Source organism: Juglans microcarpa x Juglans regia, chromosome 6D (assembly GCF_004785595.1).
Source record: "Juglans microcarpa x Juglans regia isolate MS1-56 chromosome 6D, Jm3101_v1.0, whole genome shotgun sequence".
NCBI classification, from domain to species: domain Eukaryota; kingdom Viridiplantae; phylum Streptophyta; class Magnoliopsida; order Fagales; family Juglandaceae; genus Juglans; species Juglans microcarpa x Juglans regia.
This window is the reverse complement of record NC_054604.1, coordinates 17346508-17365930: the sequence shown is the minus strand read 5'-3', so window position 1 is coordinate 17365930 and position 19423 is coordinate 17346508. Positions and strand designations below refer to the sequence as shown.

The 19423-nt window shown below is 38.5% G+C and overlaps 1 protein-coding gene and 1 pseudogene across 2 annotated transcripts; both read left to right on the top strand.

Annotated features, from left to right (window-relative positions):
- Positions 1-8072: 8072 nt before the first annotated feature.
- On the top strand, positions 8073-8597 carry LOC121235082 (annotated as a pseudogene).
- Positions 8598-10487: 1890 nt separating this feature from the next.
- Positions 10488-17559, top strand: LOC121234123 (putative disease resistance protein At4g19050). Of its 2 annotated transcripts, none has more exons than XM_041129944.1 (2): positions 10488-10649; positions 13533-17559. In XM_041129944.1, the coding sequence occupies exon 2, from the start codon at positions 13535-13537 to the stop codon at positions 17279-17281; it is 3747 nt and encodes a 1248-aa protein (XP_040985878.1). In that variant the 5' UTR covers positions 10488-10649; positions 13533-13534; the 3' UTR covers positions 17282-17559. The 2 variants fall into 2 exon arrangements, with proteins under 2 accessions (XP_040985878.1, XP_040985877.1); XM_041129943.1 differs by having other exon boundaries at positions 13524-17559.
- The last annotated feature ends 1864 nt before the right edge of the window (positions 17560-19423 follow it).

The window sequence follows — 19423 nt, the reverse complement described above, 5'->3', positions numbered from 1 at the left end:
TCAAAGAAACAACAAATTTTCCACGCCGATGTTGACATTAGTGAGCTGGCTTCGTCACAAGAAGCATGTGTTCCTCCTGGTGTTGATGTTTGTGTGGTGGATTTAGAAGCAAATTCATCATTAAACAATGTAACGGATCTTGCTGATCGGCTGAATAATTTTATGGATTTACTGACACATAAATCAGTAGATACATGCATAGAAAAAACAGGCGTCTCTAATTGATCAACTTGTGATTCAATAGGTATTTGTAAAATTATTTTTCCTTCATATTCAAGTAGTCTTATGTTCTCTTTCATTGAAATTTGGGAGTATGTTATTCAAATAGGGTCCATGTGTTGTTCGATAGGAATCAAGTTTTGAAACAAGTATACCAACACCTTGCAGGTGTAAGAAATAAGTATAAACTTAGTTAGTTCTTCTAATTCCATTATCAATTCTTGATACTCTTCCAGTAGTGTTGCCAATCAGACCATTCAACTGATTTGATGAGCTTACATCTGCTGCCTTTTGTTTATTTTTGAACTCAATAGGTGTGCGACGTCGCCGCTCTGCTGAACTTAGACAATCATTGCAAACCATGCCATCGGAAGCATATTATTTGTCATATATGCCTTGTTGTAGATATTGTAATGCGAAACAATTTTATTATGAAACAAATGATTTTTGCTGTGCTGATGGGACAGTTTCTTTAGTCACAAATGACGTCCCTGAACAACTTTTTGATTTGTTTACTTCCACCACATATGCGTCTATGCATTTTAAAACCTATGTTAGGACTTATAATAACAAGTTTGCTTTTACATCTTTTAGAGTTAAATTCGATAGAGATTTTGCAGAAGGAATAGATGGATTTATACTTTCTGATCTCAGGGATATATCTATCACTATATCAATGATCTAGTCTTCTAAAATTGACACCCTTCTTATCTGCAATTGTACTTCTATGATATTGAGCATAAATTAGAAAATCGTCTTTCTGATTCAAACATAATGAATCCATCAATAATAACTCAATCAATATTCTTCGCATTAATATCCATCACTTTATCATGGATATTCTTCACATCAATCAATATTCTGTGAGCCTATTGTTGACGCCTTAACAAATAAGATATCAAAAGCACCTTGATATTCATAATGCTCGATATATGTTTAGAGGATGTAAATTTAGTACAGTTTGTTTTTTTTTCAATATCCTATCATAAACAAAATTATGAAAAAGTAACCTTTTTTTTTTTAATAATGATGGAGCTCACTATTTGTTCAATAAGAGTATACGAGAGTTCAAGAATATATTTATAAACTTTAGCATCGGTCAGATGATTTCAGTGACCATTTCTTATCATGCAAGAGGTGCTCCATATCAGCCTGACAATTCATTTGTTTTTTTTGAAAAAACCATCTTCATTGATATCTGGATTCTTTTTAAATAATGCCAGAGTTAGGAAGCGCCTAACGTTAGTGGGTGCATAATGCATGTAATCGACAAAGTAACGTCGAGTTATTATGAAATCTCTGTTTATGATGTATTCATCACGGTGTACGGACCGTTGATGGTGTAGTAACTAACATGAACACGAAGTGTAAAGGGAAACCTTGTTGTGTCCACCCTCTGAACAAGAATAAGAGCTCATATGTTATGGATCAATTGATGAAAATCTCGTGATATGATAAAGATCACTCGATAAAAATCTTGTATATGTTCTGATATAACAAGTTCTGATTAAGATCAACATGAAAAAGAAAGTCAAAGAAGTTTTCTGAAAATGTTAAAGTCTCTATTACAAGTCTTTTAAAAATGGTCAAGTGCATAAGTCAAGTCATATGTCAAGTACATGTCTATGCACGCATTTCATGGTTTACCATTATATGTTTATGTTATCTGTTGTATGTTGTTTGTTTACTTGCTGAGATTTCTCAAAATCTCACCATGGTAGTTTTTACTATCATCCCCCACCCAGAATGGTAGAACCTTTAGCAGGACCGGGAGTAGCGAATTAGGATAATGATTAAGGCAAAGGATGGCTCAACCCGGAGGAAAGAACAGATCTAGTCATGACTTACTTTGAGATAGTTGAGATTAGAAAGATGCTTTAATGATTTCTTTGTTAATGCATTTTTAGACAATACTTGTTATGTTAAAGTGTAAACAAGGTGTTTGATGGTCCATTGCTAAGAAGTGTGATTTAAAGTCATGAATGAAGAAGCTGAGATATTAGTTTATTTTGGATTCAACATTTAAATGACTTATTCCCCAACGATTTATTGCATACTTCTAGTATACATAGGTGTATTGCATCTTATCTGTCATGTGCGAGGGGTATGTAGCCGTGTGTTGCATGTCCCAGCGTTTCAATCATCATCCAATCCCAAGCAAGAGCTAGGGGCGCCACACCTATGCATATTTCGATTATAACTTCTCCTTCTAGGACTTAGCTCTACACACAACCATCACCCATATTGATCTGAACCATCAGATGCCATATTTCCTTGGCAACCCTGAATCCCATGAGTGATTCAGCCAAAAATGAAGCAAATGCATGGAAGTTTCTCATATCTAAGAGGAATCCACAACGGGTCCCCTTGAACCATGATCCTGTTGAGAATCTTCAAGTCAGCAGAAGGCTTGTCTTAGAGTTTGTTTTTATGAACGTTTGCCTTATAGGTTGCATGAGACTGTTTCTTATCAGCGAAGAGTTTGTATTCCTCCGATCATTTTATTTTTTATGGCATCAGTAGATTTTTTCCCATTGAAGTGAATTGTTGTTTGATGTATCCATTTTGGTGTTGACATTAGAATTTTCTTGTAGTACTCGCACTAAGTGGTTAGGGAGCCCATCAACAACCTAGGTCCATCTCAGGCAGTTGCCGAGCAAGTTGACTTGTTCCCAAAGAAAAGGTAGGCTAATCGGTTGTGGAGATTGAAGACTCGTTCCTGGAGGTAACTCGCAGGCAGCAGTTGTGGCACTAGTGTAAACAATATGCATTTGTTGGAGAAGATATTGTGCTAGTGTTGTTTTCCAGGTGCGAGCGCAAAGGCACATGGCTCTATAGGGAGAGGGTCGAAGTAGTCAAGCGACTATTATCATCCATAGTTCGTCACAAGTCAAAGAATTTGACTTCGTGTGCGAGGGCTGGTCAGTCAAGGGATTGTCATAATCCATTGTTCTTGGCGAGTCAATAGACTCATCTTTGTGCGCAAGGGTTGGGTAGTTAAGGGACTGTCACCGCCCATAGTTCGCGGTGAGTCAAAGGACTCGACTTTGTGAGCGAGGGCTGGGCTTTCAAGGACTTGTCACCACCCGTAGTTCGTGGCGAGTTAAGGGAGTCAACATTTGTTTGCATGAGGCTCGGGCAGTCAAGAGATTGTTACCACCATTATTTGCAGCCAGTCAATTGACTCAACTTTGTGCGTGAGGGTTGGATAGTCAAGGGAACGTCACCACCCATAGTTCGCAATAAGTCAAGGGGCTTGACTTTGTGTGCGAGGCCCAACAGCAAGGAATTTTCATTGCCCGTAGTTCACTGTGAGTCAAGGAACTCAACTTTTATTTATGCAATGGGGGGAGTCATAGGACTGTCACCGCCCGTATTTCGCAATGAGTCGATGGACTCAAATTTTGTTTGCGTGAGGGCTAGGAAATCAAGAGACTGTCATTACCCATTGTTCATAGTGAGTCAAGGGATTCATCTTTGGTTTGCGCTAGGATTAGGTAGTCAAGGGACTGTCACCGCCTGTTGTTCGCGGTAAGTCAAGGGACTCGACTTTACTAAAGGAGATGCTCGACCTTGCTTCTATGGTGGGAGATAGGGCTTGATCGTGCTAGGGGTTTTCCATGAAAACCAACCAGGTCAATGTAGATAATCCAAATTATAAGTTTGAGGTTTGTAAACTTGAGCCATTTCACTAAAGTGTGGCAAAGGCATGAGGTGCACTAGTGAAGCCCACGGGAGGCCATGCTTTGGCAAGGATAAAGATCTGGAGTGCCCACGGTACCATGTGGTCTATTCTGATGGAAACAAATTTAAAATGCTCGAACGGTGTCTGGGAGGGGCTTTGCAGTCAGTATTTCGCACCATGGGTGTGATTTCCAACAAAGTATGTTCTCGGGGTGTGCAGACACTGGGATTCTTGCGGAACCTCTAGAAACCAAATTTTTTAGTAAAAATGAAATTTAAATAGCATGTTTGAGACAGACAAACCATAGAAATTTAATTGAAATTTAAATAGCATGTTTGAGACAGACAAACCATAGAAATTTAGTCGCTGTTTTCAATTTTTTCCAACTATGATTGTTTGCTGTTGAAGGATTTTCGCCTGGTGGAAATTTGTTTTGCCCTTGTTTTTTGTTTTTTGCATATCCTCTGTGCTTTATTTGCATGAATCGAGACTCCTGGTTGTTCGTGATCAGCTCAGCACTTGTTGTAGGCCGAGGAGCACATGACCATTGATCATCATTGTGAGCAAGTAAAAATATGGAACATTGCATGGGATGTGCAATGTGTGGCTGAGCACATGCAATACTCTGTAGTGGTTGTGGTGGAGAATCTCCAAGACAAGCAACTCAGTTGGTCGAGCCAGTTTCTATACATGGCTGAGGGACTCGGTTGGTCAAGCCACTTTCTGTATGTGGCCGAGGAACTTGGTTGGTCGAGCAAGTTGTGGTTGGCGACTCTTTGTAGCTAGAAGTTGTGTCCAAGTGCACCGTGCACCAAGTTGACTCTTAGTAGTTGAGGAAATGTGGTGGTCGAGCAAGTCATGGTTGAGTAGCTTTGACAGTGGGCAAGGAAGGTGGTCGAGGAACTTGTATCTGAAGAGTTGGACTATTTTCCGCTACCATGAGACTAATAGGAAAGGTCCCATCGGGCTTTTTATTTTGCTTGCGCATTTGGTCAGGGTGGGCAAAGGCTTGTTCGCTGTTGGCTCAGATGTCCATCATTGAGTTTCCAGCTAGGAGCTTCCGTGCCCTTGTTTTGGCATGTCTGAGTCGCATGATCTGTAGGTAAAGTCCCATTGACACTTTCTATTGGCGGGGACCATCATGATGGTGACAGAAAATGTTGGTGTGTCAAATTATAGTTGTTGGCAGCCTTAGTAGGTTGTGGGTAGCCGGTGAAGTGGTTATCGACCTTGAGCGTACCCTTTGCAGGCAATGCGTATTGTGTGCACTGCCTCCGTGGAGGGGGCCACTTCAATGGCAACATAAAGCGCCTGTGATCCAAGTGGTGGCCGCCAACACCCTCGAAGGGCACACTACTGGTGGGTGAAAGATTTTTATTGACCCGAGGAAGCAGTACGATGTGACCTAGGGGACGACCTTTGTCGGCTCTGTTAGGTCGCCCAGAGGAGGGGCCAAAGATAGATGGAGTCGCTCATGATGGGAGGCAGGTAGCACTCGCCTTCACGAGTGTCCAGGGTGAATAGTGGGAGTGCGCCCATCGTGGCACTATGCATGGCATTGTGCATGCCATGTAGAGTGCGTGTAAGTTATACGTGCACAATGCACTTACGTACACAGTGTCATGCTGTGTAACGAGTTCAGCCCTTGCCTCGTGCACAGCGGTGCATGTCCGACATGCACACTACACTTAAGTGTACAAAACACTTAACTGCATGGGCCCAGAATTTCATTGTGGCGTGAAACGTTGAGTGCATGTGTCACAGTGCACTACCTGTACGGGCAAGGAAAGGTTCTCTCGCTCATTTTTTTTTTTGTAACAATGTTATCCAAAGCAATAACCTAAAAGTAATGACAGACAAAAAAGTGAGTGGAATCTTATCTGCTTATTTGGAGATAATTTCAAAAGCCAGAGAATCCTCATTCTCCCACTTCCAGTATAGAAAATAAATCTATCTTACAGAATGTGTCAACTATTAAAGTAAAAAATCGTACAACAGGTCAGAACGAAGGAAAAAGTCATCCTTAGGCCACGGAGGTGATTTGGACAAAGTGGTATGAAGCCCATGGTGGTAGTTCGGGGTGTCGATACAATGCCCATACGTACATCCATAACAAGAAATAGAAAAAGAATACTGAAAATATAAATAAAGGTGTAGACACACAGATTTACGTGATTCGGCACAAGAACTACACTGGTCTTTTGGAGGGAAAATCTACTATAATATGAGTATTTTACACTCTCTCATGGTCTTTCATTTCTCTCTGTACAATAGAGGCCGAAGACCCATTTACTTGGAGAAGATAATATCTCTAGAGTTCTCCTTGGATTATCTCTTCATCCGGTTCAGGATTATCTCCATTTTTCTATGAATCCCCTTTTATTGAGGAATGACAACTTTAGCATCTTGCGTGTTTGGCTTCCCTTCCTCAGCATTCTCTTTTTTCTCATTAGTTCTATCTTTTTCTCGACATCGCGCTTTTCTCTTTTGTCTTGTCCCATCTCTTCATCTTCCCACTTGCCTCCTGATGATGACCCTTTGATGGGTTGGGTCTGATATATTTGGGCCTGCTATTTTTATCCCCTTCATGGTCTTTGCTAAAAAAATTGCTTAATATCTTCCAATAGCTGCCTTCCTTTAAGGCTTTGATCAAGGTTTGAGCGTCTCCTTCAAAGATGACATTGTTCTGATCAAGTTCTCTACCCAGCTCCATTGCCCTCCATAATGCACAACATTAAGCAAGAATTGGTTGCCCTAAAAAGATCTTTGAAGTGCAAAGAGATTCCAAGATTTTTCCTTTACTATCTCTTTCAATTGCCCCTATCCCCATTTTCTGACTTTTAATGTCCAGCGCAGCATCAAAATTAATCCTTGTGAAGCCTTCCATTGGTGGATTCCATTTGGTTCCTCTTCTGCACAAACTTTCTCCTTTATGTTGCCATGCTTTTAAAGATTGTGTTGCTTGATACTCTTTTTAAGTTGGTTGAGGGCCTGAGGTTATGTTTAGATGTTAAGATCACCTCAACTCATCTCAAACTAATCATTGATGAAATCCATTACTTTTTTAATTTTTCATAAAAAGTTAAACACATCTCAACCTACTTCATATGATATCTCAACCTATTTTATACATTCAAATACATCTCACTGTGACCCGAAAGCACTACTATTCAAAGATCATTTCAAATTGCCTCAACATCCAAATGTCCTAAAGCAACTTGTGTTACTTTACTGGGGCTGTCAAACATATCCTCAAATATAGCCTGATTTCTTCTAGTCCGGATCCCTTTGAGGATGATGGCTAATTCCTCCAATTTTTCTTGTTGGAAGCTATGATGCATCTTTTCCCACAGATGATTGAAATCCTCTTCTCTGCTGGACCGCTTTTGGACCGAACTTTACTTCTCTGCCCACACATCACTTGCCGTAGGACAGGACTATAGTACATGGATGACGGTTTCCTCTTCCCTGTAACAGATTGGATAAATGGCATCATCTAAAATCTTCCTTCGAAATAATATTAGTCTAATAGGAAGAATATAACTTAATGCTTTCCAAATTAGGAAGTGCGTCACTGCACCAGGAATATTCCTCCTCCAAATATGTTTCTGTGCATCTTTTCTAGATGATTCCCCTTGTTTTATTTTATCCTTTTTTTTTGTCCTAAGTGATATGCACTTCTTATATAAAATTTCCTATCTTTTATGTATGAAAAATGCTAGACACAACCGTGCGAAGGAACCGCGGCGTAACCGCGTCCCACGTGGAAAAAAAAGGAAACGCACCGTTTTCATTCCCCCTGCCCAAAATAAAAAACAAGTGAAATTCCTTCGTATCCCCCCAAATCACAGAGCCCCCTTCGTCTTCCCAACTCCGTAGATCCAAGATCAAACCTGAAGCAAAGTTCGAGCAACTCTTAGGCGGAATCACCGACACAAACAAAGGAGGAATGGTGTCGTGGTCGAGGAACAAGCCTTCGAGTCCGTGGAGGAGGAACGAATTAGAAGGCTCGTATTTGATCGGTATTGGCGTTGTTAGCTACGGTGGGGTCGACTCGGCCACCACCACCCATGCCGGAGAGGGCGTTGACCATGCCGGGGCAACAACTTCAGTGGTGTTTGGATTTCAGCAGCAGCATCAGGTATTTAAGGGGTAGTTGGAAAGAGTGGAGGAAGAAGAAAAAGGAGACAATCGCCTCTGTATAGACTAAAGGTTGTGATTGAATCTCAGTGGTGCTACAATGTCTTCCAGTGAGCTTGCTTGTACTTACGTCTATTTGATTCTCCACGACGATGGGATCGCAATCACCGCAGAGAAGATTACGACTTTGGTAAAAGCAACAGGCGTCTCTGTTGAGTCTTACTAGCCTAGCCTTTTTGCAAAGCTTGCAAAGAAGAGGAACATTGAGGACCTCGTTCTGAATGCTGGTGCTGCTGGTGGCGGTGCTGCTCCAGTAGCTTTGTCTGCTCCTACTGCTGGTGCCGCTCATGCCGTCGCCTTTGCAGTTGAAGGAAAGAAGAAGGAAGAGCCAAAGGAAGAAAGCGAGGACGAGGACATGGGATTCAACTTGTTTGATTAGATTATTCTAGTAGTTTGTTGTCTTCTATTCAGTTAGGCAGTTTAAGACTTGAGTGATGACCTTGTTGAATTTTTACCTTTTTTGATAGTTATCCTTAAAAGTGTTGTAAGTTGAGGAAGAAAAATGAGGAATGGGAAGAGAAGCTTGAAGAGCACGAGAGAATGGAACCAGATTTGGGAAGAGAGAGGGACAACAACTTCCTTTTCTTCTTCTTCTTCTTCTGATTGTGGGAAGAGAGAACCAGCTGGTCGTGGGACAGCAACTTCTTCTTTCTTCGTGGGTTTGATTGTGGGAAGAGAGAACTAGTTGGTCGTCTTCTTCTTCTTCGTGGGTCTAATTGTGGAAAGAGAGAACCAGTCGGTCGTGGGATATCAATTTTTTTTTTAATAATATATCGACTGACGTGTATAATAATATATCAGCCGATTTCCCAATCGTTACCCACGCCGGTTACATATAGAAGAACTGTTTATGTATCCCCAGGTTATTTTATCTCCTGTCCCTCTTCTTCTCAAAAGAATACTACAAATTTGTATGGCTTGCTCTTTATTAAAGATGACATGAATCACTAAAGTTTTTTTAAAACAAAGTAATTTTCCCAAAACAGAATTACATACTTACTAGGGTAATGCTAGGAATTTTGCTGGAGCTCCTATTCTATTTTTTTTAGTTTTCTTTTTCACTTAGTGATTAAAATAGTATTGTTTAATAATATTGTGAATTTTTTTAAATATTTAAATGTGCTAAAAATGATATGAAAAAAACTCAAGTTTTTTTTTTAATATCATTTTTTAACACTTTTAAATATTTAAAAAAATTATAATATTATTAAATAATATTTTCTTAATTATTAAATAAAAAATTAAAAAAAAGAGAGAACTGGAGCGGGATCCTATCACTTGCCTACTTTTTCACGTGCTAACTTGGAGGCCAAACAAAACCGCAAAGAAAAATTCGACATGTACGACTTACGTGTCCATCCCATTTTTTTCCACCAATGAAACACATACGATTGAGTTGGGCCACGCCGAAACAACAATTAACTCCATAATTTTCCTCCTTTTTCCCCCATCAAATAAAAACAGAACCTAATCAACAAAATTCGTAGAAATTATCTTAAAAATAATTCACAATTAAGATTTTTTTAAGAAATTATCTTAAAAATAATTCACAATTAAGATTTTTTTAAGAGTTTTAAGGTTTTAATATTTTTAAGGATAATACTAAGACGACTACCAAATATATCCACCAAATAGTGCATCAGTACAAATAAATTTTTATTTTTTATTTTTGCTTAATAAGTTTTTAAACATCATTAATTATTAAGAAAAAAATTACTAATAATAACTTTTTTAACTGTTAAACAAATAAAAAAATAAAAAATATAAGTTAATACATTTGATAGGCATATTGATAGTCATACTATCATTTTCTTATTTTTAACGATTTTAAACGGAAGTGGTGTAATGGGACGGTGATAAAAAGATGTATCAAAGCATTAGTAGTGAGTTAGGCAAAATCAAAATTTAGCTAAAATTTAACTAATTTGTTTAAAATACATCTATATCAATTTAGCTAAATTTATCTCAACTCATCGTTATAATTTTTTTAAATTTTAATATAAAATATAATAAATAATTTAATAATTTTAAATTTTAAAATAATAATAATATTAAAAAATAATATTTTATTATTTTAACTCAAATCAATTTAACATATAAATATAACCTAAGACTAAGATATCGTTTAGATTTGAAGATGAGTTGAGATGAATTACGAATAGTAGTGAGATGAATTGTGAATAGTAATGAAATTTATGAGTTAAAGTTAATAAATTATAATAAATAATAATAAGATAAATTAAGATGAGTTAAAATGAATTAAAATAACTTACAAATACAAATCAGACCTAAGCGGCAGAGTGGGACCGCTCGTATTTTTGTTTCGGCCATAAAATATTCTTTCCGAGTAATCACGCGCAAAGCCTCCTCCAAAAAAGCGGCTGTACGCACGAGACTGCACACAAAAGATAAAGGCATAGAGTTGACCAAGACTTGAGAATGACTAGTCTATTTGCATGTGACTGGTGAGAGTGCTTGCCAGTTGCAAAACCCTGCTTCATTCTTGAATGTTCGCAGCCGCTTCGCTTTAAGATTGAGCCGAAAGGTACGATTTATCCTCTTTCTACCTCTTGCTCGTCGTTGTTCCTCTGCTTGATTGAATTGTATACCCCGCCGTATCAGCGTAGTTATTTTTTGTGGGCTTTGATTCTGTATTCTATGGGATGTTTGGATTGGTTTTCTTAAATCATTGTGTGTTGGTTCTTGGAATCAGATAATGTAGAATTAATTGAGATTTACTAACTAAGAACTGTGTTTGGTTGTAGATGCTAACTCTCTCTCTCTCTCTCTCTCTCAGAGGACCAGTTTTGTAGGAAATGAAGATAGCTTTTGGATTTCAGATCGTGTTTTAAGAATAAAAATGGTTTTTCATTTTTTTCTGATCCAGTCTTGCTGGGATTTTCTGTTCCTCTTTTTTGTTGGCTCTGTTGGAAATGAACTTTTATCTGTTAGAAAGATATGGAAAGTCTATATTACTCTTTTTTTTTTTAAATTATTTATTTATTTTTTATATAAGTAAGTCTATATTTCTTTTATTGTCCAAAAGCCCTTTTCTTGGGTATTTCTTGTTATCAAGTTATCAAAAGCCTTGGTGGTTTTGAACTCTTGAAGAGAAATAGGAAACTTAATTATGTGAGGGAGCCGACCGCACATGTTAGGCCTATAATCTCAGTTGGAGATCCGATAAATAGAGAAGATCAAGTTTGTTATTGTAATTTAATTAGTGGATGTTGGAAAAATAAAAAAGAGGTGATGTTCAATTACATGTCCACATAAAAAGCTAGAAACGCACTTATAAACCAGCGTGTAACAACTCATGGATTAACTGGTCAAATTGATTGAGTTATCAACTCAGTGCTTGAATAAATTGTTAAGGGTCATGGCCTCGACTAAAGTTCACAAGCTCTTATTTTTTCATTGATATATTTGAATTGTTATTTTTTTTACGTAAAAAAAATAAATTTAACTTTTTCACCATTTGAAGAATCCAAAAAAAGTTACAGATGCTCAGCCTCAAATGAAGATATTCAAATCACCACAGAAGTTTTCCCCTAGTTCCTCAATATTATGTACCGAATAGCTTATAAAAAAAAATATATATATATGTTATGTACTGAATATTCCCTATACAATTTCCTTCCCCAAATTTCTAACTTTAGAAGCAAAATATGGTTACTAGACATGAAGGGTCAATAACTCACATGCCAATAACTAACAGGCAAAACTATCTAACCATTGCATGTAGTTTAACCAAATAATTTTTTTTGATTGGCACCGGGTGTCCAAGAACAGCGTCTCAACTAATCCTGGAGTGGCACACGCCCTCGGCAAGGAGTTTCCTGCAAGTGCACTTCGGGTAATTCAAGGGGAAAGTTCCCCAAGGGGATTTGAGCCTTAGACCTAGGGGGAGCATACCCCAAAGCCCAAGGCCTTTACCACTTGAGCCAACCCCTAGGAGTTATTTTACCCAAATAATTAAAATAGATTTTCAATCAGTTAGACAGAATAATTACGACTTTTCCAAAATGAAACAAGTACCCATTTAGCTAGAAGACTACATCTTAAAGGTATTGAATCCAATGCATTTTAAGGTAGAGGACATTGGTATTGAAGTCCAGGCCTAAAACATGGAAGGCCTGCAGCTCCAGAAATAGAAAGCAAAACACTGCATTTATTAATTAGAACATCCAAAATTAATTCCATTCATATTATTTTTCTTTCTCAACTTAAATTTGTAATATAGGCCTAAAGTGGAGGTATATATACATTGAAAAAGGGTATATATTGATATTCTATTACTTATGGCGTTATGTCTACTTGTGGTTGGCCAGTAGTCAGCCCAATGGTTTGACCATATGACTTTGAACCTTCTCATTTTCTAGGTTTCTCATCATTTGTTCAGATATGGTCTACTATGATTTTTTTAGCTTATTTGAGTATGGAGCAATTTTATTTTTCTTCATCACTTATATTCTTGTCAATAAAGCAGTATACCTGTGGTTATAGAACAAGGGAATTAGAGATATTGGAATGCTTTCTACCTGGTAGAATAGAATGATCACGTACCTTGAAAAAATAAAAACAAAACAAAATGATAAGGATTCTTGATCATATGTCTATTTTTTTTTTTTGATAAGTAAATCATGTCTAATAAACCTAGGGCCTGTGCACTTGATATCTCTGCCTAGCCATCTCAGGTAAATCATATTATCCAGAATACTTGATCATATGTCTAATAAACCTGTAAGATTTTGCATGATTGCCTTGCTTTTGCTACACTTGGACGCCTGCATGTATATAAACGCATGTCTTGTATAAATTTGAAAGCAAACATATTAATTGCTTTTCTTTTATCTGGAAAATTATGTAGCTAACATAAAGGTCATCAAATGAAGAAATAATGGTTGAGTTAATGCTATTATGTTGGTTTTGATGATAAAATGATGAAGCATTCTTACAGAAAATTTAGTGGCTCATGATATCAATATTTGCCTTTGGCATAGGTGTTTTATTTTTTTATTTTATTTTATTTTATTTTATTTTTTGGGAACCTCTCCAAGGCAGGGCCCTTCAGACCTACCCCTACAGAGTAAGCCCTGGTACCGTGCACCGCACCCTCATAAGTTTCCCTACACAGAACTGGTTAAATTGCTGGCTTTTCACCAAGGGGTGTGGCCTCCAAAGGATTGTTTGTACCCATCAGTTGTTGAACCTTGGACTTTGAAGGGAGTGATATCCTAAGACCAAGACCTTCACTACTTGGGCCAATCCTTTTTGTTAATCTTTTATTCCATAAGAAATCAGCTCTCTCTCTACCCCTGCCCCACCTTTTAGTTTTACATATAATGTCAGAAAATGGATTGTCTTTCTTGTCCTCTCTGTTTCCTGGGAATTATTATGATATATATTTTCATTATAGTTGCGTCAGATATGGCCTCAAGGACTATGGACGGACAGCAACAAAAGCAAAAAATACTAGACCTGCTTGACAAAGAAGTGACAACCATTGTTCTTGTTGGTGGTCCAGGGGTAGGGAAAACAGAGATGGCTAGGCAGATCAGAGATGATATCAACAAGGAGTTGTGTTATGGTACTCTTTGGATATCTATGAATAAATATGACGACAGTTCCTTTTATGGAAATATTGCCTGTCAGCTGTCTGTGCGTTCCAGTACTGAGGAGTATGAAGATGATGCCAGAACTGATGAGACAAGACCAGAGAAGGAGAATGTGAAAATGCAGATACAAGCAAAGCTTACTCAAATGAGTTCTGAAAAGCGTGCAATGCAGTACGCAAAGCTTAATGAAATGCAGAACACAAAGCTTAATGAAATGCGTTCTGCAAAGCTCAATTCCAAGGTATTTCTTCTCACTATTCTGGATGATGTTCGCAGCAAGAAGGATGAAGTGATAGTTTTGTCAAAGTTAAAAGCCCTGCTGCCTAGGGAACCAGAAAGTTCATTAAAAGTTATAATCACTAGAACAGACAGATTGAGCAGCAAGGGGATGGCAAAAGATACTGAGAATGAGGTTTCATCCGAGCAAAAGGAGGAGACAGAGATAAGGGAAGAGATCAAAACCTCATTGGAGGGAGAGGGAGAGATGGATGAAGGGGTGGAAGTATTCGAGATTAAATTGTCTGAGGGTGAGTCAGGGAAATTATTTGCATCAGTTTCCAACTCGGAAGATTTTAAAGCAAGGATTGAGAATATTGCCCAAAACTGCGGGGGTCTACCAGCTGCCATAATCAAACTGGTAGCAGCAGCCTTAAAGCAGTCCGGAGCACATGGTTTGGGGGATTTGAAGAAAAGTCCTCTACAAGAAGCACTCACGGAAGTAGAAGCATACACGGAAGTAGATCAATGCATAAGGCGACTAGTGCGATATGGGATTGACATGTTGCATGGTAGTGATATGTCCTTGCCCCCTGGAAAAGATGCAAAAAATATGGCTTTGGTCAACTGCTATTGGCATAGTTGGGAATTCTTTAACAAACATGGTTCAATTCATCACAGTGAATTGATCTTGAGCTGGATATTAGAAGGGTATTTTGTTTCTGTTAATCATGTTGAGGAGGCATATACAGAGGGGCATCGTGTTATGATGAAGCTTGTAGATCTGGGCTTGCTGAAAATGCAAGAAGATGGTCTTGTTATCATTGAAAAATTGGCACTTATGGTATGTGATTGTCGCTGTGTTGGATATGAACAGACATCACTTCTGGGATTGGCTAGAGTGCTTGGGAATGGCATTGGGCAAGGTTTTGGGATAATTACTCCCGCAAAAGAGATGATAAAGACACCATCCAGTTCTGGAAGACAGAATAAGGTTTCTACTCTTCTCATTGATGGAAGTTGGCTCTGTAGGCAAGACCCCCGTACATTCTTCCAGCCAATGAAGGGACTCCACCATCTTGCCATTTTGAATCCCAGGTTCAAGTCATTGCCTTTGTCACTGCCTGAAATGGACAAGCTTCAGATGCTGGTACTCCGAGGTTGTGATCAGTTGCAGGAAATTGATCAGATCCAAAACCTAAAATCATTGACAGTTCTGGAGATATCTGGTGCTAGCTTCTTGAAAGAAATTCCATGTGTTGTTTTCGAGCAAATGACTAATCTTCAAAGTCTTAGCTTGCGAGCAGTTCCCATCGAATCACTACCCTCTCTTTCTAACCTGTCTAAACTGCGTTGGCTCATCCTTAGGGAGTGCTCTTCTCTTAAAGAACTGCCAAAACTAAAAGCACTTGAAAATCTTGAGGTGCTGGATCTTTCTGGTGCTTCCTCTTTGCAAACAATTAAGGACAAAATTTTCTCACCACTGCAGAAACTTCAGTTGATTGACTTCTCCCATACCCAGATTAAACGATTGCCAATCCTTCGCGACCTTAAATATCTCACTCAACTCATTTTGTGCAACTCTCAGTTGACTAGACTTCCCATCCTTACATCCTTATCCGCTCTCCGATGTATTGACCTTTCAAATTCTGAGGAGTTTAAAGAACTCAAAGAGAACTTTTCAGAGAACATGGACAGCCTCAAAATCCTTAATTTATCAAATACTGGAATCGCGGGTTTACCTTCCAATTTTGGGAACCTTCCAAATCTTGAATTGCTTGATCTTTCTAATGCCAATAAGTTGGTTGAAATCCCAGATAATGCCTTCGAAAAAATGGGATCCCTCCGTCAGCTCTTTCTGAGTCGCTGCTCATTAAGAAAATTGCCAAAAATGGAAGGACTTAAAAGACTTGAGGTGCTCGATCTTTCAGATTGCATTGGTTTAAGAGTAATAGAAGATTGTTCATCCCAATCTTCTGAAGAACCTTCAGTGGAGTCTTTGAAAGAGACGGAAGCGGAATTCTTGAAGCATATGAATCACCTTCAAGTTCTGAACCTATCAGGAACACAACTTGTGGTTCCTCCCATTTCCAACCTTGCGAACCTCTCCAACCTCACTCAGCTTTTGCTTCGAGGTTGTTCTCTCTCAGAACCAGAGCCAAATTGTGGAAATTTTACAAAGCTGAAGGTTCTGGATCTTTCAAAGACAGGCATTAGTTCTCTGCCATCAGTTGACAATCTTGTAAACCTCCGGGAGCTGAAGTTAAGAGATAATCCTAGTTTAAAGCAGCTGCAGCATCTGGAATCATTGAATCTTTTGGGGGTTCTTGATTTGTGGGGGACTGGAATCCAAGAATTTCCTTATGAGATCTCCAAATTGCCTCTTTTAAAGCACCTTGATCTGCCCAAGGGTATTCAAGAAATTGAATGGAAAGACATAATAAAGTCCTTACCAGAGGATCTAAACTCGGATGAATGTGGTATCTTTGAGCACAGTGAAAACAGGACTTGCAGGTTGTTTAGGGGTGACCTAATTTTTAAAGAGTTGAAGAGACAGCCTGAGTATTGTGCGACATGCATTGAAGGATTTCCCATAAAAGTTCTCTCTTTTAAAGAGCAAGACAGATCTGGAGATATCTATTGGCAGAGAGTTGACCCCTTCTTCAGAAAAATTTACTTCAAGACTATTTCTTTTCCTCCCAAGGATGGTGGCCAATATCTCGAAATGCTTGGATTTCATAGTTTTCCTGCTGGTGTGGAGGATGCACTCATGAAAGCTGAATATGTTTCTTTGATTGGAAATAAATTCATCAAATGCTTGTCAGATTTAGGTGTGTGCACTGTGAAGGCAATGAAAGGTTGTTGGCTGGAGAGGTGCACAGAAGTGAAGACTATATTTTGTGATGAAGCAGCAGAAGCCGGAATGAGGGGAAATCTAGAGATTCTTTGGGCATCTTACCTCCCGAGATTGGAGAGTCTCTGCACTGAAGGCTTTACAAATCTTGTGGAAATATATCTAGATTGTTGCCCAAAGCTTAAATATGTTTTCCGCTCTTCCCAGCTTCCGGACAAGCTTAAGATCCTACAAATCAAATTCTGTGATGGATTGGAAACACTGTTTGACAGAAACTTAGAAGGGCATCAACTGCGGAATTTAGAGAAACTGCATCTGGTGGGATTGCCGGAGTTGACTACTATCGAGTTGCCAATGTCAAGGTATATTAAGGAGATATTTCCATCTGTGGAAAAAATTAAAGTCAAGGAATGTCCAAAACTGGAGAGGTTAGAAGAAATTCTAGAGGTTGGTGGATCTGTAGAAAATATGGGGGAAATTGATGTTTGATGTGTTAGTGGCTGAAGCGGGCGAAGTGCTGAAAGTTAGAAGAGCAGGCTGCTGCTGCGATTCGCGAATGTCTCTAATGAGCGTTATCACGTCCATTTTTGAAAGAAACGTGTATGTTATATTGTGTTCTTGCTTTCCTCTGTGTCTGTTTTTGAACTGTCCGAGTTCATTTTCTTATGCCTTCTTGATTTGTTTGCATGTGTTATCTGTCGAAGACTTGTACTTGTACTTCGTACTATGATTAGAATTATAACGTTGTATGTGGCTGATTTGTTCAACTCCTTCATTAGTGATTTGATGGGTTATGGAGACACCGGAATATGCAAATATCACAAATATCGTAGATCCAGATATCAAAACACATCAAGGATTCTAAGATCTACAAGTAAATAGGAAAAAAAAAATGCAAATTATGAGATCAGATCTAAGAGCGGATCTAGAACAAAAAAACAAAAACAAAGGAAGATATATACCTCCATATTAATCATAGTTATTTCAAAGAACAACTCAAAGCCACGTCTTGCTATGGCCATGGTGGTTCTTGAAGGCCACCCATCGAGGATATCATAAAGAGACGGACGACCAAACATGTGAGAGTCGATAGGAAGAGAACAAGAACAAGAAGAAAGCTAGAAAGGTGAGGAGGAGGAGGAACAGAACAAGAAGATGGATAGAAGGAGGGTGGTTTCGATGGGAGCTAGGGAAGGGTTTAGACGAGAGAGAGAGTGAGGCGAAAAAAAAGAAAGCTGACGAGAGGAGCTAGGGTTTTCAATGCAAGAGAGAATGAGCGGCAGGAGGCTGGGAGCTAGGGTTTAGACACGAGAGAGAGAGAGAGAGAGAGAGAGAGAGAGAGAGATTATGAAGTGTTAGGCTGCTGAAGAGTTTTAACCCTCAGTTTAAAAAATGGCATCATTTTTTACCTTGGGGGTTGTTTTTAAAAAAAAGTCCAGGGTACCCAGATGGGTGTATTTGGGTTTTTTTTATACAGGTATTGGGTCGGAACTCGTAACTGGAATCCGATTATCTGGGTTCCGAACCGGTTCGGAAAAAAATCCAGCCTGAATGAATAGTCTTACTTCAATATTCACAACACTCCTCAAACTAAAGCTCTTTTGCTTTCATTTCCATTAATTTTAAAGATCCAATATTTAACTTGTCTTGGTCCACAACTAAAGCTCCAAAACTATGTTTCTAGGCTGAGACACACTCCCTTAACTGTTCCTGGATAATTCCCTGTTTTAAGTCTCCATTCTCTTGGAAGCATTCCTTGCAAAGCATGCCCCATAATTTTGGGCACTCTAGGACACTTGGTCAAATACTTCGAGTTCAAACTTAGTCCACATCTTTAATGAATGCTTGTCACAACCCTAATTCAAATGCTCAAGATTGTATTCTTAGCCCTTGAAATCACCTCTTTGGCCGAGATACACCAATTTCTAGCACAAGAATCTCATTTTGAACAACTTAAAAATATGAACTTGAATCTAGTTTCATTAGATCCCCAGTCAAGCTATGGTTCAAACTAAAAACCTATACTCTTCCGACCACACCTTTCTTCGAATTCCAACACATTTTTAGTTTTGTAAAACCATCACACATCACACAATCAACTTAGAATCCAATTTCACATAGAAATCGGTTCTCATGTATATATTGAACCGAGGGCCTCTAATCTCACATTCAAAATTGTTCTTTAGGAAATCATGACTCAAACCCTATTCAAAACACATTCTTAGCTGAAAGTGATCATCATCAAAGGTTAATAATATCTTCAAAACCAAAGCATTCACAAAGGTCCACTTTTGTTCATTAAGATATATTTCGAGTTCCCTCCATGGATTAAACTGAAACTCATAATCTCAAAGTCATTATTATCTTCTTAGCATCACACGGTATAACACACTGTCACACTTAGATACATCTAAGAGCATTCTACAACAAATCTCTAAAATGACTCGATTACTACAAAGAGAACAATGAGGTTCACCTTCCTTCAATACCCAAACTGAAATATAACATACTATTGTCTAGCTTTCCCCTTAAATCGAAAACATACTCAAAGTTCCCTTCCTCCATTATCCAACAAATAAACATCCCAAGTATCATTTATTAGAGGACTGACCCTCCATGCAAACTCACACG